The sequence below is a fragment of the Sus scrofa genome, chromosome 8, assembly GCF_054392235.1.
Source record: "Sus scrofa isolate SSC_HxYL_T2T_F1_AM1 chromosome 8, Sscrofa_HxYL_maternal_Yorkshire_Landrace_v2.0, whole genome shotgun sequence".
NCBI classification, from domain to species: Eukaryota; Metazoa; Chordata; class Mammalia; order Artiodactyla; family Suidae; genus Sus; species Sus scrofa.
In genome coordinates, this window is record NC_139390.1 from 93,313,057 (window position 1) to 93,337,524 (window position 24,468).

At 44.5% G+C, this 24,468-nt stretch overlaps 1 protein-coding gene across 2 annotated transcripts in view; it reads left to right on the forward strand.

Annotated features, from left to right (window-relative positions):
- The first annotated feature begins 13,926 nt into the window (after window positions 1–13,926).
- MAML3 (mastermind like transcriptional coactivator 3) overlaps window positions 13,927–24,468 on the forward strand; it is a 445,572-nt gene continuing 435,030 nt past the window's right edge. For both annotated transcript variants that reach the window (XM_021100677.2, XM_084972848.1), the window contains exon 1: window positions 13,927–15,207. In XM_021100677.2, the coding sequence (XP_020956336.2) occupies window positions 14,737–15,207 (471 nt within the window). In that variant the 5' untranslated portion in view covers window positions 13,927–14,736. The remainder of the gene's footprint in view (window positions 15,208–24,468) is intronic.

The following is a 24,468-nucleotide window of genomic DNA, read 5'->3' on the forward strand; positions in this document are numbered from 1 at the left end:
TTTTTTTTGATTCCATATTTCTTCCCAGGCAGTGCAATGGGCCCAGGTCAATTTGCACGGCTCTCAAAGGACAGTGCCTCAGAACTCTGTGGATTCAGAGCACTACTGACTTAGCCACCATTCTGACAACTGTCTCCAGCCTCCCATCGGAAAGCCTCATAGACTCATTCCTCTAAGCAAAGGTGCCCAACTTGGAGAGAATCAGAAGGAATGTTAAGGGAACATTTTCCCTACCAAGAGGCTGCTAACACCAAAGCATTTACTTAATGGCTCCTTTGAATCTGCATCATAAAGCCAGTTGGCTTTACTGTTTCCCAGAGGTGAACTGGTTTTAAGCTAGGGCATTTTGTTAATTCTGTTTCTTTAGGAGTTCAGCCTGAAAGTGTCCCTTTTATCTCAAAGGACTCCAAAGTCCTGTGCTGGATGCTAACCCCTCATGTGAAGACCAGCCTCTTCTGAAGTGCTAGTCTGGACTGACTCTCAAATCTAACGTTGACTAAATGTGCCCTGGGGTTGGTTAGAGTCACTGAACAACAGGTGAGAAAAGCTTCAGTTTTCAACTTTTTGTATGTGGTATAAGACATGTTAGTGTTTGTATTTCCAAATACGTTTTTTTATGTCTGCTATTTCTCAAGGAAATGGAGGTAGCTGTTACATATCTTTATGCTTAAAAAAGCATTTTTTAAATTAATATTTAATATTAATTTAATATTTTTTAATTAATATTTTAATATTAATTTAATATTTTTCCTTTAATCCTTATCACTCTCTTATATGGCTGCAGCAGTGTTTACAGCATGAAATGCAAGAGCCCCTGTGCTCATTTGTTCCTTAGTAAGTTCCTATATTGCCATATTCAGTTCTGTGTACCAATTAGGATAGGTTTCTTATTAAGGAGTTTTATTTATGGGCAGTTGTGGAATTTTGGAGTTGGAAGGTGATACAGACATTAACCTTCTGCTCTAGATAGATAAGGTAGGAAAGCAACAGTAAAGTCAAGATCAAACAGTTAACTAATATCAGGTCTAGGATTAGAATTTATGGTTTTCCCAACTCCTGGTCTAATGCCCATGAAGGCAGAAGAGCCTATAAATAAATACAAATATTTGGTCCATTCAGAAACCTCCTGAGATATGCCTTATAGTTTTTTGTGTGTCTATTAGTAGTATCAAAATTGTTACTTCTGACATGTTACAAACAAAATCAACAATCTCCTGGACCCATTATGAGGTACTTAAGAACTTTTTTTGAAGGCTTTGAAAGGCAAAGGAAAATAGCCAAAGGAGCTCTCTGCAAATGGGCAGCTTTCCCAGATTGCCCCAGAAGGAAAAAAGAATGACCAAATTAGTGAATCCGAGTTCTTTTAATAGTTCTATTAAGATGTCTAATTGTGAGTGTAAGGCCCTATGACTCCATCACAAAGTTTGGCACTCTGGTTGAAAATCTTGACTAAACCTGCACTCTTTTACAACACTAAAATTCGAACAAGTCCTTGGTCCCTTAAATGAAGAGACACATACAAAACTCTTAAGTTGATCATCCGTTTAAAACCATACTCAAGATCACAGCAATTTTACAAGCTAACCCTCACAATTACAGGCCGTATATTTCTGAATCCTTAGCATGTATCAGGCAATCTTATTTAATCCACCTAGTAAACTGGTGTGGTAGTCTTAAAATTGATAGTGCCTCTATTTTGTAAACAAAAAATCTGAGATTTCAACAAGTTATATAACTTGTCAGAGGTCATATAGCCAGAAACAGCAGGGCTGGTATTTATATCCAAGTCTCCCTGACTACAGGGCTTAGCTCCAAATCATGGTGAGCCCCATTTTGTTACAGGCGGAAATGAGTCTATGAAAGAAGGTATCTCTATACCCCAAAGGACTAGAACTGGCATGCCAGCTAATGGTATTTAATACAATATTTGTTGGATACACAAATGAACGAGTCACAAGGGTATGAAGCCTGCCAGCATCTTCAAATGCGTTTGTAAAGCTCCTACCCAATTTACAAGGTCTGCATGACCCAAGAAAGGTTTTCAAACAAGTTCTTGCTGTTACTTTGTTAGTCTTCACCAAATGGCTTCAAAGAGGTCCAGTGTAGATGGCAAGGAAGACCGCGGAGCTTCCCGCTATGTATATCTATATTTACACACACACATATATATTCTCTCTATATACATACATATACACATATATACATGAACATGTGTGTGTGTATATATATACATACATAAACATACATATACATACATACAGAGAGAGAGTTATTATTAGGAGTTGGTTCATGGGATTGTGGAGGCTGACCTCCCAAGATCTGCAAGGTGTACTGGCAAGCTGCAGATCCAGGAGAGCTGGTGGTGGTGTGCCCATCCCAAGGCCAGCAGGCACCCGACCTAGGCAGAGCCATGGTGTTTCCATTTGAGTGTGAAGGCAGGAAAACCAGTGTCCCCGTTTGAAGGCAGCGAGGAAGGAGGAATTCTCTGTTACGTGTTGCTTATTCTCTTCAGGCTTTCGACTGATTGAATGAGGCCCACCCCCATAGGGAGGGCAATCTGCTTTACTGTCTGTCAATTTAAACATTAATCTCATCCAAAAACACCCTAGAGAAATACCCAGAATAATGTTTGATCAAATATCCAGGCACCCCATGGCCCTGTCAAGTGGACACATAAAATTAGACACCAGGGAGGAGAAGCAGATTTGCAGAGGAAATCAAGAGTTTTGCTCTGAGTACGTTAAGTTGGAAATATTTATTAGACCTCAAAGGAGAGATTATTGTTAAGCAACTGGGTGTAGAGACTAGTGTCCTTGAGATACAGTGTTTTTCTTGTCCCCCGTACCTCCCATATGAAATCCTGACATGAAATTCCTTGTATTAACATTGACTTTAATTGACCCTGTTCTAGTTATTAAGATTGAATGTAGATTATTAATGCTGATATAGCTATATCAGAAAACATATTTCTTAAGACATCATGGATTCTCACTTTTCTGAACCCCTTCACCTCTGCTGTTTCATTTTTATGGATGCCCTCTCTTCATGTGTCCATATGGAAAATACCTTTTAAAGATTCATGAGATGGTGTCACCTCCTCCATGAATCTTTTCCTGAATCATTTAGACAGACTTCAGACTATACACACTCCCGTTCTTCCTCCTCCTCATTTTCTCAACTCCTTTCCTTTCTCTATTTTTCTTTTGAGAAAATAGAATGTTTTCACTTTCAGAGTTCCCTGGTGGCTCAGTAGGTTAAGGATTCTGCATGATCACTGCTGTGGCACGAGTTCAATCTCTGACCTGGGAACTTTCACATACCATGGGTATAACCAAAGAAGAGAAGGTTTTCATGTTCTGTCTTTATTATATAAACATATACAATGAAAGCACTAAGGAAAATGAGAGTAGAAAGCCCCTAAAATCCCAAAGTAATGGTAAATAACTAGCTTTTTAGTCTGCTTGCTTTAGATACACAAAATTACATAATTTTATAGAATAAGAGCAGTTTTCTAACTCGTTTTATAAACTACTTTTAAAAATCAGTAATGTTTCATAAGGATCTTTTAATGTCAATCATTATAGCTGAATGTGACTCATTTTTTGAAAACAGTTGCTTATTTGAGTGTATGGATATAATATACTTTATTTATCCCATCTTCCAATAGTGATTTTTAGTTGTTTTTATTTTATTTTTTTTTTGTCTGTGATAAGTAATGCAATCATTCATGCTTACGTGAATCCTTTAAATTACTACACGTAATTCATTATTTGGATATAATGAATATCCAGTCCCTGATTGATGGATATTTCAATTATAACCCCCCCCACACACACATACACACAACACAGTTGATGGAATGGAAAGAAAGAAGGAAGGAAGGAAGGAAGGAAGGAAGGATGGGAGGAAGGGAAGGAGGGAAGAAAATGTAAGAAAAGGGAGAATTAATTGGCTTGTATAATTGAAACTTCTAGGGCATCTTGGCTTTAGGCCCACCGGGATCCAGGACAGAAATGGTGTCACGAGGACTGTCGCCCTTTCTTGGTTCTGTTTTCCTCTGAGTTGGCTTTATTTGCAAACGAGTTTTGTCATTGTGATATTAAATTTGGCACCAAGCAGCTCCAGGCTTTTCTGGTCCTTAACTTCCATGATTCCTGGAGGAAAATATGTTTCTTTTCTGGTATTTCCAGCAAAATTACCAGAGAGAGGTTGAATTAGACCAGTGTGAGTCACACGTCCATCTTTGAATCAGTGAACGTGGTCAAGAGGAAGGTGATCTGGTGACAAGCACGGCCCTGGATTCTCACTGCAGACTCCATGGGCTGAGAAGGTAGGCAGGCGGGTTGTGAAAAGCTGTAAAGGTATTCTGTTACCAGATGACATGGGTATGGTAATTGAGAAAGCCAAAAACAACAATACTTAAGGCAGATTAACATAGCTTAAAAAACAAAAACAAAAATCCACCAGTGCTTGCGTTTTTTTTTTTTTTTAAGTTTTTAATGGTTACGAATCTATTTAACATCGACCTGTAAAATGTCCCTGGTTGGAACTTCATTTTAACCAACAGATGCCACATTGCTTCTGCTTTAAGATTGGGTGACTCCTGTTCCTTGCCAATCAACCTTGTCTTCTTGTCTTTTTGCAACATCTGTCAGTTACCAATCCATGGGTGGTGAGCAGAATTGGATCAATAAACTTCCACTGTCCTGGGCAGCTGTCACTTCATCCCTATGCCTGGTCTGTTCCTTATGGCACCTGAGGTATGGCAGACTTTTTCCTTCTTCCATGCTGAAGATTTTCTCTAACAGAGACTTGGCAGGAGGGGATGCAGAAGAAGTGAAAAGCGTTACAACCAATGCCGAGACCTTTGTTTTAAATCTCATAGGTGCTCACTGATACTCTGATCCTAAAAGAGTTGCATTTCACATTTGATGATTTTTCCTGGCCTTCCCAAAAGCCAGCATATAACCAGAGGCATGACTGGGCCACTGTATGTCGATCCCTGGGTAGGTTAATCATTTGGTGGACCTTGAAATCACTTTGTTTGGCATTTACTCAAAGGAAAAACTGAGAGTTGCAGAAAAGCCTCCATCTCCAGGTGCTGTTCCATCTCTGAGGTCCCAGACTTGCATACCCCACTCAATAAGACAAAACTCTTGTGGTACCAGGACACACCCTTCTTAGCAAGCAGACTACTGACCATCTACCTTCGTGTGATTCTAGGGTCTCACAAACCCATGCCACCACTACACCAGGATGTACACTTGCATGCCTTTCGAACGTGAACAGTGCTCCCCAGTGGAATTCTAGACAATAAGGTTTTCCCATCTCAGCACACACTGATTTGGGCCATCCTTGTATCTGCCCAGCTCAAAGGAACGAAGAGAAATTTGAGGAAGCCAGTTTTAACAAGTGAACCATTAAACTCTGGAGCTACAGTTAACCAGTTCCGAGCCAACGTGAGCCAAGGTTTGGTGCCATTGAGAAGAATGAAAAGATAACACGTGAGGGGGCGATGGAGAGTGGAGATTGGGTAGGGGAGAAAGGGAGAGTTTGCCAGCAAAAACAAGGTCAAACAGAACTGCCTTTGAACACATTTTAGCTGTGGACCCCTTTATTCAAAGGCAGTCTTACTCCAATTGGAGTTAAGCTGAAGAGCAGCCAAGACCCAATCAACTCCTCTCCCCACCACGCACAGTCCCTGAGGCCCCTCCCAGGGAATTCTTAAGGCTCAACTCGGCTTAAAAAACCGCTGACCTAGACTGTCTGCAAAAGTAACAGTGAAGAATGCAGTTTGCTCAGAGATAAACTGATGTTGCTTGGGTTTCATTCCAGTGTTCAAAAGGGAGCGCTCAGCTGAGGAACAGTCAGTATCAAACCATTAAACAGATACCTTGGGGTGATTTTTCATCAGACAATGAAAGTGATGCTTTGTATTCCTAAACTGTTGTGGCTTATTATTTTTCACCTTTTGAATGGCATGTATAGAGTGGTAAGCCTTTTCTTAATTTTGAGTGTCATTCTAACTAAGCAGAGGTTAATTGTTTTTTCCAATCCCCTTCTCACTAGTTTGGTTTTAACTGTGACAAACCCATTCCCATCCCTCCTTCAAACTGGCCAGTCAAGAGCTGACTACAATTCTCTCATGCTAGCCTGTTGTATTATTTATATTTCCTTCTCCCCACTGGATTATGAAGCTCCCTTGAGGAGGAAAATGTTTCTTTTCGAGCATGCATCCCTTGCACCCAACATAGGACTTATCAATAGTCAATAAATATTTGCTGAATGGGCGACAATAGCAGTAACAGAATGGCTACAAGGCCCCTACAGCAACAGCAACAACAGCAACAACAAAATAACAGCCAGGGAAATCCAGACAAGTGCATAAGACAGAGGCTGTAGCTGATTTGAATGCAAGTCGTGTAAACTCTTTAAGCCTTCACTTTCTCCTCTGTAAAATGGGAGTAATAATATAGCAACTATATCTTTCTCAGACATGTAGTTGTGATCCTCTTTAAACCCTTGCATCGTCCATGATGTGAGATCAATATACATGATTTGGTACATTCCTCTACTGACTCTGAGCAACTGCAAAATTGTCCCCTTGCCCCGTTTATTTTTGAGCACAGATGAAATATATATACAAACAGAGAGCATGTGGTTGAATTCACATTAAAGTCGCATTTGGTCCAACTCTGGTTTGCCTACCAGCAAGGGTTGTTGGGATTATTAAGTTGGTTTACACATGAAAAGCTTTGCCCAATATCTGACAATGGCCATGAGGGTACAATGAATGGGAGCCCTTGCCTTTGCTGACAGACAGCAAGTGCACCAACTCTCCAAGCCAATTTATAGAATACCTCAAACCTCTGAGAAGCAGGATTTTTGGAAAAATAAACCACACCTTACTATGATTTTCCTGTATTGCATTCAAATCACTTCTACGGAATGGTCTTCCTCTCCTGGGTGACGACTGTTCAGGACTGGTCACAACTTCCTTTCCCATTTTGTAACTTTGGTAACCTGTGAACCGTTCACTCTTTCATTTACTCGTCCCCCAAATGCAGTTACAGGGCTCTGTCATAGCCAGGCCCTGGGTTAGGTCCAAAGACCAATAGAACACACGTGAGAGATGGACAAGTAAATAGACAATTAGAATAAAATAACGTGGCGTTCCTGTCGTGGCTCAGAGGTTAGTGAACCCGACTAGTATCCATGAGGATGCGGGTTTGATCCCTGGCCCCGCTCAGTGGGTTAAGGATTCAGCGTTGGTGTAGGTCGAAGACATGGCTTGGATCCCACATCGCTGTGACTGTGGTATAGACCAGCGGCTACAGCTCTGATTCAGCCCCTAGCCTGGGAACCTCCATATGCCTCGGGTGCAGCCCTAAAAAGACAAAAGACCAAAAAAAAAGAAAGAAAGAAAGAAAGAAAATAATGTGATGGTGTAAGCACCAAGACAGAGAAATATGTGTTGACAACACCGAGAAGGTGACCAACCCAGAATGGGGCCTGAGGGAGGCCTGGCCAGAGGCAGCCTTCTGGGAGAATGACTCCTGACCGAGTCTGTTCTAAGCACTGCAGCAGCCGCCTTCTGTTTGAGTGAGAGCTGGGCAAAGGGCAGTGATCTTAATTTCATAGAAACGTAGACCCTTACAATTAGAAGGAACGTTAGGCACCTAGTTCCATATCACATTTCTTCAGTAGTTTGTGCTCTGGGGTCAGGTGGCCTGGGTTCAAGTTTGCACTCAGCCACTTTTCATTTGCAGTTTGGGGAACGTTCCTTAAGCTTTCTGTGCCTCGGTTTCTTTACCAGTGAAGTGGGGACTAATAACAGAATCTAGACTAGAGCAAGTTTTCACTGAATGTTGACCATTAAAATTATATCCGAGGCTACTGCTGATCACCAGTAAACGTTTACCAAAAAAAGTCCAAGTTTTTAGTTCTTTGATTATTTGTTAAATAATTATTTCTGAAGTTAAGAGTTTGGCTGCTGATAGGCCTCCATAAATAAGAGACTTTATAAATGTCTTCCCCAAATTTCAGAGGTCTTCAGCATCTTACATGGAAGCCAGCCATTGTTCAAGGCAGATGCCTTATAATATCAAATTACTTAGCCCTGAGACTAGAGGTATATGTGAGACGGTACGAAAGGCTTTTAAAAAATTTGTCTGCCGTGGACTCTCGATAACCTTTCTCCTACTAACCAGAGAACTATTATACACATATGAAAATACATGACTAAGAAAATAAAACCCATTCATATTCCTCTGAAAATTTATGACATGGTCTAGAGCTCAGTAAACCCCTTCTTAATAAAAAAGTGAAAATTAATCATGTAAACAGGCTCTGGCTAGGAATATTTAAATACTCAAGGAAACAAACTTCTGAAACACCTCTTGGTCCATGGGGATGTCATGCACACGCAGTTGGTTTATTAGGCACAAGGAGCTCATTAACGTAGCCCTAAGAGGCCAGTAATTGTTAGACTAGACAGAGTGCAAGCTTCAAACGTTATGAAACTCTATATCTTTAAAGATATTACATAATGAAGATTTTCAGTTAAATAAGACTGACCTTTTCCCCTAATAAGGAAGTTTTATTATACAGAGATAGACATGAGCATGACATTCTCAAAGTACTAATGCTGAAAAAAGGCAAGTCAGATCGACTCTTCTGGGATTTTTACCTTTGTGTTTTTGCTGCTTCCCCAGGGCTTAAGGGTTCAAGAGCAACACGTCCACTTGAGGTTAGGAAAGGGTCTTGCACCCTGGGTGCTAGTGATTCTGGCTGTGCAGATGATGCAGGGAGTGTGGGCTTTGTCACAATGTGTCGCGATTGCCCAGGCAATTGTTGTGAACTTCAGTAGATTTACAACTGCCTTCAATTTTTTTTCACTCTCTCCTACACAGAGCTTTCTAGAGTGTGTTTCTTTCTGTGGGACATAACAGGACTTTGGCAACGCAAGGTTAAACAAAGTTAAACATGCTTTGTGGCAAGATTTCTTGCGGCCTTCACTGAGGTAATGAATCTTTAAGAGAGGGAGATGCCGTACAGATCACCTCCTCAACTTCCTGGGCTCAGAAGCCTTTCTGGTGAAACATCTTCGAGGGCCAGCTTCTGCAGGATCACAGCTCTAGAAAGCAGTGCAATAATACATCTGCTACCTCACCACAGTAAGAAGTGTAAATCAGCTTGAATCTTTTCAACGGCAGCATTGTCCCAAGTTTATCGTCTAGACTTCTGGATGGCCTTCACCATCTGGCTCTTGCTTTACTCCCGGCCTCGGCCTCATTGCTCATCACATCCTCTGCTGCTCATGCTTCCGGGAGAGGGAACTCCTTTGGGTTTGCTGAAACAATAGGCCTCAGAGCCCTGTTCCACTCTTTCCTAGCTCCCCACTTCGTGTCCCTCCCCACCCCATCACCCCTGCCACCTTAGCTTGGCTCCCTTCAACCCGGTGTTCAGAGTGAGTTCTGGAGAAGTCTGCTTAGACTCCCAAGCATGCACTTTGAAGCCTCTTTTTTTTTTTAGAAAAATACAGAATATATATAAATTCTACTTATGTAACTATACACACACACACAAATACAGAAAAATATGAAGCCTCTTTTACATGTTCCCAGACCCACTGTGTATTAGTCTCCCCTCCCTGCATCTGCACTGTGAGTCTAGCTGGCCTTCACTGAGGTTGGGACTGTGCTTTTTTTTTTTTTTTCTTTTCCCCCTTTCTCTTTATTGAAGTATAGTTGATTTGATGTACACTATTGGGTTAGTTTCAGGTGTACAGCAAAGTGATTTGTTTACACATGTATATATGTACATGTATATATCTATACTATTTTTTCAATTCTTTTCCATCATAGTGTATTATAAGACATTGAATGGAGTTCCCTGTGCTAGACAGTAAATCCTTGTTGATCGATTTTGTGTATGGTACTGTGCACCCATTAATCCTATACTCCCAATTCATCCCTTCCCCCTCTTGCCCCTTTGGTAACCATAAGTTTGTTTTCTATGTCTGTGAGTCTGTTGTCAATAAGTTCATTTGCACTATTTTTTAGATTCCACATATAAGTGATATCATATAGTATTTATCCTTTTCTGTCTGACTTACTGTAGTATGACAGTCTTTAGGGCCCTAGGGACTGTCTCTCTACACTGTTAGGCTGTATTCCCAGGACCCACCACAGCACCTGGCACACACGAGGCCATAACTATATTTGTGGAATTACTGAAGTGATCACTCTTGCTAGATGGTTGAGGGCTCACCCTGCTGCCGCTAGTAACTCCGGACTGCCTGGCCCCACTCTGTGGGTATATAAAGGTTTGCTTATCCATAGGTGGGTCAGGCAGAGGGTTTGTCCTGTACCTTGGTTACCAAGTATTCTTTTAGAGGACAATTATGAAGCCGGTTCTGTTGATCCACATTAATAGGAATGCAGAAGTGGCACATACCATGGAGTCTCTACACAAAGAAACTTGACTCTTCTTTCTTGACTCTGAGCCCAATTAGGAGGACATGGGAGGATGATGTGGAATTGGCCTAAAGAAAAGGGAATCTGGTTCACCTCCTTGGAACTGCCAACTTCAGCCCAGAGCCAGAGCCTCGGGACAACCTGGCACAGGTATTTCTTCATCGAGCCAAGCCTTTGGATGCAACCACGTAATTTCTTTCTCATCACTGCCACGAACACCTCGGCTTTCTTTGCTATTCTAGGGCAACAGCACTGATGATGCGTTCAGTTTCCATCCGGAAGTTTTGCTTCATAGCGGGCTCACATAAAAGATAAAGATGGTCAGGCTACCAGAATGCCCTCAGAGGAGGGACTAAAATTGCTTCCCCAGAACCTGGAGCTCTCTGACTTTCAAGGAGTTCTCGAGGATGGTGACCAACAAAGCTGGCAGCCCTGTAGGAAGATATCACGCGAATGTAGAAGTAGCCAGTATAAAAGCCTCTGCTTCTTCTAAAGTCACTGAAGTAGACGGACATCTCAAATTCTGGGTAACTCACCTTCGTTGCTCAAGACTCAAGTCGTGTTCACTTCCTGCTTCTTTCTTTTCATCATCCTGTACAGTTAGGATAGGGTTTCTGACCTCAAGTATGTCACAGTGGAGTACTTACTGCACAGGTCAAAGACTCCCCCGCTCCGCCCCCATTGGCCATCACTCAGCTTCTCAGTCCTTCCTTTCTGCACTTCGTAGTCTTAGAGCTTGTGGTTGCCACTCCCACCTTCTTGACCGGATAAAAGGTGGGTGCTGTGTGTGTGTGTGTGTGTGTGTGTGTGTGTGCTCGCGCTCGCTCACGTGCACGTGCGCGCGCATATGTACCCATGAAGAGAGTCAGCCAGCCGTTCTTTTGTGTGTAGTCCACTCATGCACTAAACTCAGACGGTGAATGATATTGTGGTTGTGCAAGAATAGCTCCACTTGTTTTGGGGGAGCTCTGGGGGTAAAGCCCCTCTACCTGCTGGTCCTCAAAGGGAAGGATGCAAACTCTTGTGTATTTGGGGCTTCCTTTCATCATAGGAGAGGTAAACAGCTGGATGGGAATACATGTTGCTGCTACCATTGGAATTTTTTTCAGAATGACAAACTCTCAATTAAAAGATAAATTCTGAGGCATAGGAAAAAGCAAGAATTAGAACCCAGGTCTCAAAACTGAAGCCCCAGTGCTCAAGACCCTCAAACTTGCTGCCTCTGTAAATCACACCACAGTTCTGCACGCGTAAGGTGAGTGCGTGGGGTAGAAGGAGGGCTAAGAATTGAACTCTAGGGAAGAGACAGCAGAGTGAATGCAGAGTCATAGCCTCCTTTCCACAGTGAAGCCATATGTTTCCTGAATTAATAGAGATATGATTTAGTGAACCATGTGAATAAAGGTCACTTTGTGATATCTTTTTCTTATAATTTCTTAGAATTTTCTCTGTGTTTTTAGGATCTGAACTGACTTTTTGCTATAGAACTCAACTCAGTTCCCTCACAGACTTGAAGGAGGGGGGCAGTTAGTGATAATCAGAAGATTGTATGTTAACTAACTAGCCCTCTGAAAAAGTATGGCAACTTTAGCGAAAGATATTTTTTCACGTTGGTCACACCAGGTTAATCAATATTTTGCTACCCATTTTACCATATAACCCAAATGGATGTTAAAGATATAGTTCACCATATAGACCTGATTAATTGAAGAAAAATATTGCTTCTTATTGCTGACATTATGAGGTTAGAAATAGCATCCTATGCTAATCTGCAATGCCAAGAAATGAAGATGGTTTAAATCAGATCTCATGACTAATGCATGAGATCCAAAGTTCTTTTATTCCTGGCTATTTTAGAAAACTGGGGTGTATTTTTACTCTAAAAACTAATTCTCTAAGATTTATTGAGATAATATAAAATGCCTAATTATTAACAGCTCACAATCAAGTTCTCATGATAATCACAGAAACGCTATTTCTTCATTTTAATTTTATTTTTTTTGGTCTTTCTAGGGCTGCACCCATGACATATGGAGGTTCCCAGGCCAGGGGTTGAATCCGAGCTGTAGCTGCCAGCCTACACCGCAGCTCACAGCAATTTGGGAACCTTAACCCACTGAGCCAGGCCAGGGATAGAACCTGTGTCCACATGGATGCTAGTGAGATTTGATTCTGCTGAGCCACGATGGGAACTCCCTATTTTAATTTTTTCACAATTATGTATTTGCAATGGGTTAAGTCCAGACTCAAGGATATTGTATTTGATCCTTAATTGTTGTTGGTGATATTTTTGATAATATCAGAAAGATAGTGGAAAGTTTAGATTACTCTCTCTGGTTGCCACTCCATTTTAATTGTACTTATGGTGAATTCATTTAAACAGAAAGAAATATATCTAGCAATAAAGTCAGCCTGTTATTTTTGCTTGTTTTTGTTTTGACAAACTGTGAAATGCTGTGTTTTTCCTATAGTTCTAGTCCATGAAATCTGCAATCTTTCCACCTGATTTACGAAGGACCCTTAATTACTGCTGTCATTAGCACCTAGTGTTCAAAACAGTCTGTTAAAATGTACTGTTAGTCTCACCTCCAAGTCCCTGTTTGCTTTATTTTAATTTTTCTTCCAAGTAAGTAAAACAATAATTGCCCTAATAACAGCAGTCATTATGTACCGCGCATTAAATAATATTCCAAGTTCTTTGTTGCCTATTTCTTTTTGTTCAGGATTTGGCATTTGTGTGTTAAGATGGCCTAGAGTTTGAACGCGTGTTCATAAGCAGCGTTACTACAATTCAGGACTTACTACCTGGGTTTTACAAACAAACGAGCCACTCATTTGCCTTTTTCTTTCCACATGGATAGGGATGACAGACAACTGCTGTGAAGCTTCAGTGTTTCTGCCTGATCATGCACGGTTCTGCAATATAATGCATAAATGTATAACAACAACTTGGGCTCTCTTGATACCTCGCTTGGAATAAGGAAATCCAGCCAGCCGGGCGCGTCCCTGGCCGTGCGCGCACGCGTGCTCGCGCGCACACACATATATACACACGCGCGCACGCACACAGACACAGGCGCGCGCGCACACGCACACACACACACACACACACACACACACACACACACAGGTCAAAAGTTGATGCGTTCCCAAGATCCCTCAGAATCTTTCTTTCTCTGTTTTCTGGCAGCGCCGGCTTCCCAGTCCCGGTAGTAGGGAGGTTGGGGGCGTGGAAGGGCGGGGAGGACGAGCGGAGGGAGGCGGGAGCCGGGTGCCTGTGCGCGCCGCGCCCGCTCCAGCCGGGTGAGAGTCCGGGCCGGGTTTTGCGCGGTGTCCCCGGGCCTGTCTCACGGCCTCCAAGCCGCCGCCGCTGCCGTGTTTACTGAGCTCGCGCGTCCTGATATCACTCCGCTGGCATGGAGGAGGAGGAGGAGGTGGAGGAGCGAGAGGAGGAGGCGGCGGCGGCGGCGGCGGCGGCGGCGAGCAGTTGATCATTGTGATGGTGGCAGGAGCAGCGGCGGCAGCGGCAGCCCAGCCGAGCGTTAGGGGCTGCTCTCCGCGCGGCGTTTTGCAAAGGACTTCACCGATCTACTTTTGCAGTCGCCTCGGACTGTCCATGTGTTTACTTCCCCCAGCCCGAGGATTCGATATCTAGGTTCCTGTGAAATGCAACTGAGCAGCCAAAGTACTTTGAGAACACGGGGCGGCATAAACACCAAAACTTTTTTGTGGAAGGAAAATGCAATAAGCAAGCTTGCCGTTTTCCGATGCGGTGTGGAGTGAGTGTGTGTCGCGCGTGTCCGCACTGGAGGCATATGCTTGTGTGTGTACATGGGGTGTGTTTTTCGGTACGTAGGGAGAAAATGCTTGCCAACTACCGGAAATCTCCTGGAATTTATTAGAAAATAATGGATTATAAAAAGAAGGCAGGCGAAGAGCGGATCTCCCCTTGAGTTGCAACCCGATTTGCTGCTGGCTCAGTTTGTTGTGATTCTTTTTGTTGATAGGTGTCTGATGGTATTCTGATAACACCCCCCTCTTTTTCCCCCTCGAGCTTTACAGTTTAAAAAAGGAAACAAAAAAACCACCCCAAAATCTCTCCCCCTTTTTTTCGCCCGGCCGGGATCGCTGTTTCCATCCATGTGCTTGCGTCTCCCCCGCGTTCCACTTAAACTATTTTAATCCTTGGACCCAAGGAGAAGGCTGATAGGGGGTGGATAAAAAAAGTTCTTCCAAAATAGTGTGCCCGGGGAGCAGGATGGGGGATTTCGCAGCCCCCGCTGCCGCCGCGAATGGCAGTAGTATTTGCATCAACAGTAGCCTGAACAGCAGCCTCGGCGGGGCCGGGATCGGTGTGAATAATACTCCCAATAGTACTCCCGCTGCTCCGAGTAGCAATCACCCCGCTGCCGGCTGCGGTGGCGGCGGCTCCGGGGGCCCCGGCGGCGGATCGGCGGCGGTCCCCAAGCACAGCACGGTGGTGGAGCGGCTCCGCCAGCGCATCGAGGGCTGCCGGCGGCACCACGTCAACTGCGAGAACAGGTACCAGCAGGCTCAGGTGGAGCAGCTGGAGCTGGAGCGCCGGGACACCGTGAGCCTCTACCAGCGGACCCTGGAGCAGAGGGCCAAGAAATCCGGCGCCGGCACCGGCAAGCAACAGCACCAGAGCAAACCCCAGCAAGATGCGGAGGCTGCCTCGGCGGAGCAGAGGAACCACACGCTGATCATGGTGAGGGCGCGCTGGCAGCGGGCATGGGGCGCGCGCGTGGGGGGGGGGAGCTTCTTACACGGGGGCACGGGGATCTGATTTGCAAGGCGGGTGAGGTGGGCTGAAGCCGAAGGGTTAACGTCAACTTTCCTGAGCTAAAAGCTGCCGTCGCCGCTACCTGTTAATCTGTCAGGGTTGTCAGATTTGGAGAAGAGGGGGCGAGAGGGGGAGAAGCCAGTCACGACTGCGAGGGGCGGAGGGAGCCTGGAGGAGCGTCGGGGTGAGGTGCTGGAAAAGTTTTCCCCCCTCTCCCGTTCTCAAATACCAATTTGAAAGAGTGAACCCAGAGTTGAAACCTCGCTCCTCGTCTTCACCGCTCCCCACCCGACCCCTCGCCTTGCCGCCTGGGCTCCCCAGACCCGTCCCCCTTCGCCCACCCCTCTCAGCACATCCTCTGGGTGCGGGGAGAAATTGATGCTGTCGCAGATTCTGGGCGGGCATCAGGCCCTCGAACCCTGGGGGGAGGAGGAGGAGGAGGAGGAGGAAGGGAGATGCTCTCCCCCTCCCCCTCCGCTCACCCTCTTCGGGCTGAGAAAGTCTGAGAGTTTTGTGAATGAACTTTGAAGTGGGTGAGAAACCAGCGAGGGTGGCTGCGCGCGCGCGTCCGCGGGAGCGCGCTTGGATGCGGGGCGCGGGTGCGCTCCCTCGCGGCTGGAGAGCCGGGGCTGCCCCGGCAGGTGGAGCGGCCCCGAGGGTCGAGCGGGGAGCGGCTCGGAGGGGTCGGGGGGGGGGGGGCGACGCCCTGGGCTTGCGCCCAGAGTCCCCGCCACACAACTTCGCCGGGGATTCTTTCTCCTCCTCCTCTTAAACTTGCTCGCATGTAGCTTTCTCCGCTTCTCTCCCGCCCCACTCCCTGCCAACTTTCCGAGCCTGTGTGATAAGCCCGGAGAAGTGGAAGGTAGCGCGGAGGTGAAAGAGGCTTAAATGGTTGGGTGGGTGGGTTCGAGGTAGGAGGAGCAGCCAATGGCTTAACTTCTCCGGGAGGAAGGGGCAGTTCCCACCCCTTAACCCTGAGGGTTGAATCCTTTCTCCTATCTCCTCTCCGGTTCTTTTGCTTTCCTTTCTGGCGGGGGCGGTGCGGAGGAGGGGGGGGAGCCGGAAGCTTGGGAAAGGTGTCTGCAGCCCCCTCCCCCGCCGTGCCGCGCCGCCAGGGTTGGGTTGCGCGCGTGTGCGGGGTGGGGCGGGAAGCGGGAATCTGGGAGCGCAGCGGTGCGGTGCGCTTTCTCCCGTTTCCCCCTGCAGACCGCACCTCGATCGGCGGCGCGGGAGGCCCTCTCGGTGTGCGGCGTATAAATCGCGCACGTCCTGGGTCTAGGGGTCGTCGGCTCCAGGGGTGGTGCGGGTGCCGGCGCGGGCTTTCTCCCGGCTCTCGGTGACAAAGAGCCGGCCTGGGGGAGGGGAAGAGGAGAGACCGCGCTCGCTCCCCACCCTCCTCCCACCCCGCACGTGAAGAGGAACAATTTGTTTATCTTGGGCTTCAAGAATCTTTCCCTCCTCCCAGTTCTCCGAGGCCACCCAGCCCCTCCTCCCTCCCTCCTCGCCGTGATCCTGCCCATTCCCGCCGGCAGCACCTTCCCTCCTCCCTTTCCTCCTCCTCCCTCCTTTTCCTTCTCCCACCTCCCTCGAGCCCGCCTTCCCCCTCCCTTCTGGAACGCGGCCTTGGGGGAGGGAGCGGGAGGCGCTTTGTCCGCTTAGCGGCCGGGCTCGGCCCCGGAGGCCGCTGGGCTGGGAGGGGCGCTGCGCCCCGCGGCCCTGCCCCCCACCCCACGGCCGCCCCCGCCCCGTGGGCCCGCGCTTCCCCTGCAGCCGAGCCTGCCTAGAGCGCGAAGAAGAGGCGGACTCGGTTTGGAGGAAGAACGGCAGTCATAGAGTCAGGGAGGGAGGTTCTCGCTTTACAAACAGGAAGCCCCAAACCACTGGCACACTGTAGCTTTTCTGATTGTACCCGGAGGCGGGGCCGGACCAGCATCCTGACCGTGCCTCGCGTGGCCTGCTCCTATTTCTCTCCAGATCCGCGTGGTCTCTCACTCCCCGCCCCCCTCGCACCCTTCCACGGATGAGGAAACTCACTTTGTGAACCTAAGACTCAAGTAGCATTTGGAAGGCACTTGGAAAGTCATTCTTGCCGGCTGGCTCTACGCCCTCTTTTCATGTGTCTGTACACCCCACAAGCTTGGATTGTGTAGGAATGGGCTTTTTTCGTGAGGCTCCAAAATCTGTCCCAGGGCGGCTCTCCCGACCATTCGGGATGGAGGACTGTTGTGGCGTTACCTCGCCAGCTGGGCCACGCTGGAACAAAAGCCATGGCCGATCGCTTTTGATCGCGGTGGAAAGCAGCAGAGTTTCCCGGCCAGAAAGTTTTAGTGTCTGGGTGGTGTTCTCTCGAGGGTGCCATATCTGATCTGGGAGGTGTGGAGCGAGCGTTCTGGGGTGTGCGCGTCTGGGTTACAGTACACCCGCAGGTGGGAGCAAGCCCAAGATCCTGAGGTTACCTGGAAGAAGGTAGCAAGCCCAAGCCAGAGCTTTCTTTTGAAAATGAAAAGATGGTGCTTATTTGAATGGATGGGATGTAAAATGTAAATTTCACAGTGAATCCTAGTTCAGCAAGTTACCAGACTTGAAAAATGATGGTCTGAAAATAACACTTTTCTATCAATTTTATAATAGTTTAGTCTATTGATTAGATTGGTGTAAATGCCAAGGCTATGTGCAGGAATATATTCTAGCTTCAACTGCCCTTCACATATGCATCTTCCACGAATATCGGTGGGAAGTGTGTGTGATGAGTGTAATGAAAATAAGCAATCTTAAATGTTAAGCAAAGAGTTGCCTATAAATTCCATATGCAACAAAAAGGGAAGAAAAAAAGGTAACCTTCTCTACAAGTTATTGTTCCTTTAAAAATAGTTTATAATTTTACATTGGCCCCTGACATGAAAGTGTATTTTAACTTAGCCTGTGTGTGAGATAAAATCTTGAAAACAAGTGGCAAAGAAAATGTTGACCTTCCTTTTCAAAGATCAGCTAATTTTTTTTAGCTGGATTTTAGTTGGGCTGGGGGGTGGGCTCAGAGCTATTTAGTTCTCGGATTGAGGTCTCTATTTGGAAAGCTCTAAAGAAAAACAATAATCAACTAGAGCCAATAATAATAATGGTGATGATAAAAATAAAGGTGAATAGGATTCTTTTCTGTTTCATTGCTATTGTTTACCTTCTTAGGGCCAATATGTCTAAAGTACTAAATATCGATTAGTTCGCTTTCTGCTTGGCTTGGGTTAAGAAGGCAGTCTAATCAAGGCTTTACCTCTTTTGATTTGTTTTCTTAGCTTATATATTTACAAGCATAAGCATGAAGAACAAACAAGCAAACTGGAAGCAGGGTGGGTGAGGTGCAATAAAAATCTTCCTTGGCTCCAGGGTGCTGGGAGGGGCCTGGGTTCTTATGGGTCCCTAATAGCCCTGTTAGAGAATGCTTAGCCCAGGCTAGGGTTTTGTACCTCAGGTGAAAGGGAGTTTCTGGGCAGGTGGTCAAAGGACTCTTTCCCCAACACCCTATTTATTCAGAAGGCTCATCCCCACCCCTCCCCCCCAAAAGTTGTTGGGAAATATTGATTTCACCTATTAGAGAATCTCAGTTGAAAAGATGTCTTTTCCTAAAAGAGTTTTAATTACCTGTGGTAGCAGGATGAGACATTGTTCGTTCTCTCTACTTGGAACTGAAGCCCTGGTTAAAATTTTAAGATAAATTCCAATTGACAAGTTCATTTTCAAGCCGAAGATAGACTCAACAAAGGCGTAATCATTCAGGCATACCAAAAAGCGTGACAGTGCCGTCTTCAGAATTTCAAAATTGTCTTCGTTATACTTATCAAGTATGACCTGGATAAATCACGTGTTTTTGTGACCTTGCTACTTCCTAGCACCATCGTAACTTTCAGAGTGTACTTACTTTATACATAGCTTAGAAACAGTATAAATAGAAGTGATTCCTGCTCAGAAGAGTTTATCACATAAAATACATTTGAAAATAAAGGTATGAATCACTGACTCTTGGAGAAAACTGTGACTTCTCTGAAATATTCTCATCTACTCCTGGAAGAGATCCAGGAATGCCAACATACTGGTCCTGGGCTAAACCTCCTTATACATGAATCTTGTTTCTCATTTCTTACCTCACTCAAGGTAAATTACTGGCTTTGTATCCAGGTTTTTTGGCAAGCTTGTAACGTCAAACCATTTTAAAAACTTCCTTATGAACCTTTTCTTTGGCTTATCCTGTTCTGCTGCTCTCCTCTGTCATGGGATTTGACAGTGTCTCCTGAAAAACCTTCCAGAGCCCACACAGAGTATGGGCTTTTTTTCGCAAAAAGTTTGTGAAAACTTTTTTGAAATTTCACTTCTCTGTGCTTCACAAGTGTCTGTTTTTTCTTTTAAATTCTCAAGAAGCATTTTTTTTTCAAGCTCCAATTCATGTTTAATTATGTTATTGATGGTCTTGTAGTTGTAGTATTTAGTTGATGTATTTCATATCGGGCAGCCAGCAATCAGAAAAGTAGAAACACAGTTAATCATTAATCCTAATCTGCAAAATGCTCTTCAGGCTGAGTTCCTTCCCAGGGAAAGCTGAATTTTCAGGCAGATAGCATATTTGATACTTTCCGTCTTGCCTTTTCATACGAAGAGAAAGCTTTGGAATCTTTGTAGGTTTTCTGCTGTCTGATACGAGGAAAGTGAACAGTCCACAAACGTGGTATACTAACCTCTGTAAGGATGAGGATTTTAAACATTAAAATGGAGTTATATAGAGTTATTTTCTAAATACCTCTATGAAACCAATAGCCAGCTGTTGTTAAAAGCGTTTCCTGACAGAGTTCTTCCATTTGGTTGCAGTAATAATGGTAGAATCTCCTCTGTCTCATTAGTGCGGCTACCATAAAAGGAATCTCGTAAAATAGACCATTCTGGACACTACGTGGTAATTCTTGGACACATCTGAGGTATTTATGTGTTTTGTTTTGGTTTAAATCAGGCATTTCTTTAATTTTTCCATATTTTTCTTATTACTTCTTACATTTGACATCATATCAATGAACATAATCCTTTGATTGTACTTTCCCATAGTCTCAGCATAAGTTTCCTTCTCTGTTGACGTACTTATGTTTTATTTGATGTCACTTAGGGAGTTTTGCTTGTGATTAGTGCTCCATGTTTATTAATTGACACTTCTGTACTATATTCTTGAACTTAAGATGGCTAAATTCTGTCATCTCTTTTTGCATCACTCATCATAGAGAACTGTGAAATCCATCAGACATCAGAATCTCAAACAGAGGAATATATTTAAAACTCAGTCCCAGGATTTTCCTGTCTGTCTTTTAACTCCTGCAAATAGCTTTGCATTTTTCACTCTGTTATGCAGAGGCTGATTATTGAGTTTTCAGATCCAGCTTTTGGCCTTGTTTTTTTCTCCTCCCTTCTGTTGCCGACCTTTTGGTCTTTTCACTGATTTTTAGCACCTTTACGAAAGAGTGGAAAGAAGAAATAAGAGAAATTTAATTCTGACGCTTTCTCCTCTCATAACTAAGGAAACAATTGGATAAGATACCAGTCATTTTGGACTATTTGGGGTTTGATTTTGTATGCCATTTACTGTTTGTTAGCACAAAATCATAGAGAATAGACTGAATTTTAAAATGTCATTCATTCATTCGACAATACTGGCCTAGTGCTTATAGAAGTTAAAATGCTAAATAACACACTTGCATCCAAGACTTTGACAATGTTTTATGTTCTTCGTAGGTTTTCAGTATTATTTAAGTTAGTTTTAAGAGAGTAACAGGTGTTTGTTTTTTAATTAGCATTAAATTTGATGCCAGTGACTTCTCAACAGTTTAGGGCTGAGTTATACCCCTTTCCTGTAACATTTTAAGTAAAATAATATGCTTTGCTTTCCTGTTATTTCAAACTAATTTGATATTGGTTTCTGCAAAAAAAAAAAAAAAAAAAAAAAAAAGCTGATTTACACATGCCCACACCGACTTATTGGATTCCCCCAAATTAAATTTTCATTAAAAATATAGCTTGCTTTTCAGATAGAGTCTTTCTCCAAATTCATTATTCATGTTTGTGAGTTGGAAATGGAGCTTTTGGAGAATCAGCCATCACCAAGAACTAATTAATTTTCCTTAACTTAAAAAAAAACAAAACAAAACACTTTTTTTGTTCTTTGAATCTATCAGAGTTTAAAGAACTAAAGAAGTAGGGTTGGATAAAATTACTCAGAAGATGCAGTTGAGACCATAGGGTTCCAGGAGTTCTCTGGTGGCCTAGCAGTTAAGGATCCAGCATTGTCACTGCTCTGGCATGAGTTTGATCCCTGGCCTGGGACTTTCTTGTGGCAAAAACAAAACAAAACAAAACAAAGAATCCAGATCATAGGGTTCCATTCTGTGCATCAGAGGAGCACACTTTTTAAAGAAGTCTACGTGGCTATTCCATCTGCTAAACAGTCGAGAGGCATTTGAGTTGTGGCTATCAACTCCATTTGGGAAAGAAGCACAGTATTCCCTGAGAGCCACCATACGCATGTGCATAGCAAAAGGAAATTACTACTCTGGTTCAGTTTATTTATTATTATTATTATTAACAGCTGTACCTGTAGCATATGGAAGTTTCTGGGTTAGGGGTTGAATTGGAGCTGCAACTGCAAGCCCATGCCAGCCATGGTAACATGGGATCCCAGCCACATCTGCGACCTACGCTGCAGTTTGTGGCAACACCAAATCCTTAACCCACTGAGCGAGGCCAGGGATTGAACCTGCATCCTCACAGACACTATGTCAGGTTCTTAATCTGCTGAGCCACAATGGGAACTCACAGTTGGTTTTGGTTTTCTTTCTTTCTTTTTTTTTAAATCACAAGCTGCGCATACTGTTCTTGGGGATTTTAATAATAATCTCAAAGGGCTGCAGTACTTCCTCCGACATAAGGAAAGCGTCTTCTTACGAATACTTTAAACACCTCTTTTTAATTGTATTGGACCTGCCATTGGTTGGAATGACCTTTCTGCTGAAGTAGAATCTTTTAAAATAGGAGTAACTAACATTCATCTTCCTTAAGCAATGTCTTAATAAACACAGAAAGCTTGAATGAAATGTTTAGACTGATTTTCTTTCTAACTCCTAAAGTCTCTGTTCTGTGGGTAGAATCTGGTTTTTGCAGTGTTTCGTGTTATGACTCTCCAGTCTTCAGCACATTCTCTTGTGCCTGTGTGTGAAGATGTTACTAGGTTACATTACGGTAGTTCTCCCCTTCTTGCTTGCAGTATCTTTCTCTACCTCCAGAAAACCCAGGTCAGGACAGGGGCTTCTTTCCCTTCAAAGGAAAAGGCTGAAGTGCCGAGTCTATTTGTGCAGATTCAACCTGGGATGTAACTGTGACTCAAAAGGATTGCCCAGCTCTAAAAGACAAGCTCTCCTAGCGCCCTTTATTCTCACAGTGGTGGGTTATTTTTCTTTGATTGTTTGTTAGATGCTGCAAGTAGCTCAGTGATTGAGAGTGAATCTAAAGGGACTGGTACCCAGTAAAAAGCTTGAAGGAACTCTAGTGGTAAGTAAGAGAGGCAAAAGGGGATGTGGATTTTGGAGTCATCTCCTGGAATGGATGGCAAGGGAGATAGAATGGATGGCAAGAGAGGTGATTGGTTTTGCTCATTTGGGCTGAACTGATAGTATCCTGGCGCTCTGGAAGTTTCTGGCGATAACATATGCTTTTAGTAGTCTGTTCTGAACCTGCAACCTTACTAAAGCTCAAATGTATATTTTTCATAGCTAATGGCCTTATCGTTTGCATCTGGGAAAAAAATCATTTCCTAAAATATTTCCATGCTCCCTTAAATGACTACTTCTGCCATTTAAATGAATTACTATAGGATTCCTTTAAATCAGAGATTCTCAATTGATGGAGACCCCTCCCCCCCACCCCGGGGAACATTTGGCCATGTGGAGAGACATTTTTAGTTGTCACAGCTGGAGAGGTGCTACCGCTGTCTCGCGGGTAGAAGCTGGGACTGCTGTTAAACATCCCGCAATGCACCCCCAACCAAGAAATCACCCTGTTCAAACTATCAGTCTTATATTGCTGTTGAGAAACCCTGCCTTCATCAAGGAGCTCCCCTAGAATGTTGAAAATACAGAGTGTGGCTTTCCTCACAGATTTTCACAAACACTCTGATTACTTACAGGGTGGGGAGAGGAGGGTGCTGCTCTGCGGTAGGCGGTGCCTGGGAAGACGGCAAAGTGCTGCGGTGTCGCCTCTCAGCACTGGCCATGTGTCATCCGGCTTCTCCCTTCCTGGTGTCCGGTGGGGACGGTGAACAGTGGTCACTCCTCTTACCTTTACTTACTTGATCGTTAGGCTCCAATGAATGAATCTATGTAAGCGTCCCAAAGACTTGATGGTGTTGCACAAATCCCAGGCTTCTTTTTCTGAATTACTTTCCTCCCACTTACTTGTTTGCCTCTCACCCTCGTGCACACTCACCGTTGAGTGATTTGAGGCTCATTTCACTCATGCATAAGCCAGGGTCTCAGGGCTAGGTATGGAGCAGCTGCTACCAACTGGACACAGGTGTTTCTAGGGGCAGGGATGCAGTAGTGAACCTGGGTCGTTGCTCTCTTTGGACTCACAGGGCAGAGTGTGGGTTCGTGTTTCAGATGAGCTGTATGAAATGTTCTTTGTGGTCTTATGAGAACGTGTTAATGGAGGCCATTAATAACCTACTGTTTAGGAAAATCCTGAGGGTACGGAATGCTTCGTATTTTCCTGCAAGCTTTCTATACCTGTAGCTTTCCATATGCACTGCTTTCTACAGCAACATCTATTTCATTGTTTTTCAAGTAAAAGTCACATTGTGGAGGGGAGAGGAGTAGGTGGTCTGCTAGAGAATAAGATTAAAGGATGGTGGTTGAAAATGAGGCCGATGGCCCTCTTTCCTTTTTCTGGACTAGGTGACCCTTGTAGTGTCACCATCCCGGCTTGACATCGAGCTGTTGGAGGGAATTAGACTCAGTGGGGGAGCGTTTAGAAAGAAGCCAGCGGAAGGTGCAGTGATTGAAACCAAGTCTCATGAAGAACAGCTGGGAGACCTGGAGATGTTTAGTCTGATTTAGGGGATGATATGATTGCTTGCTTAAAATATTTGAAGCGCTGTCATGTGAAGCA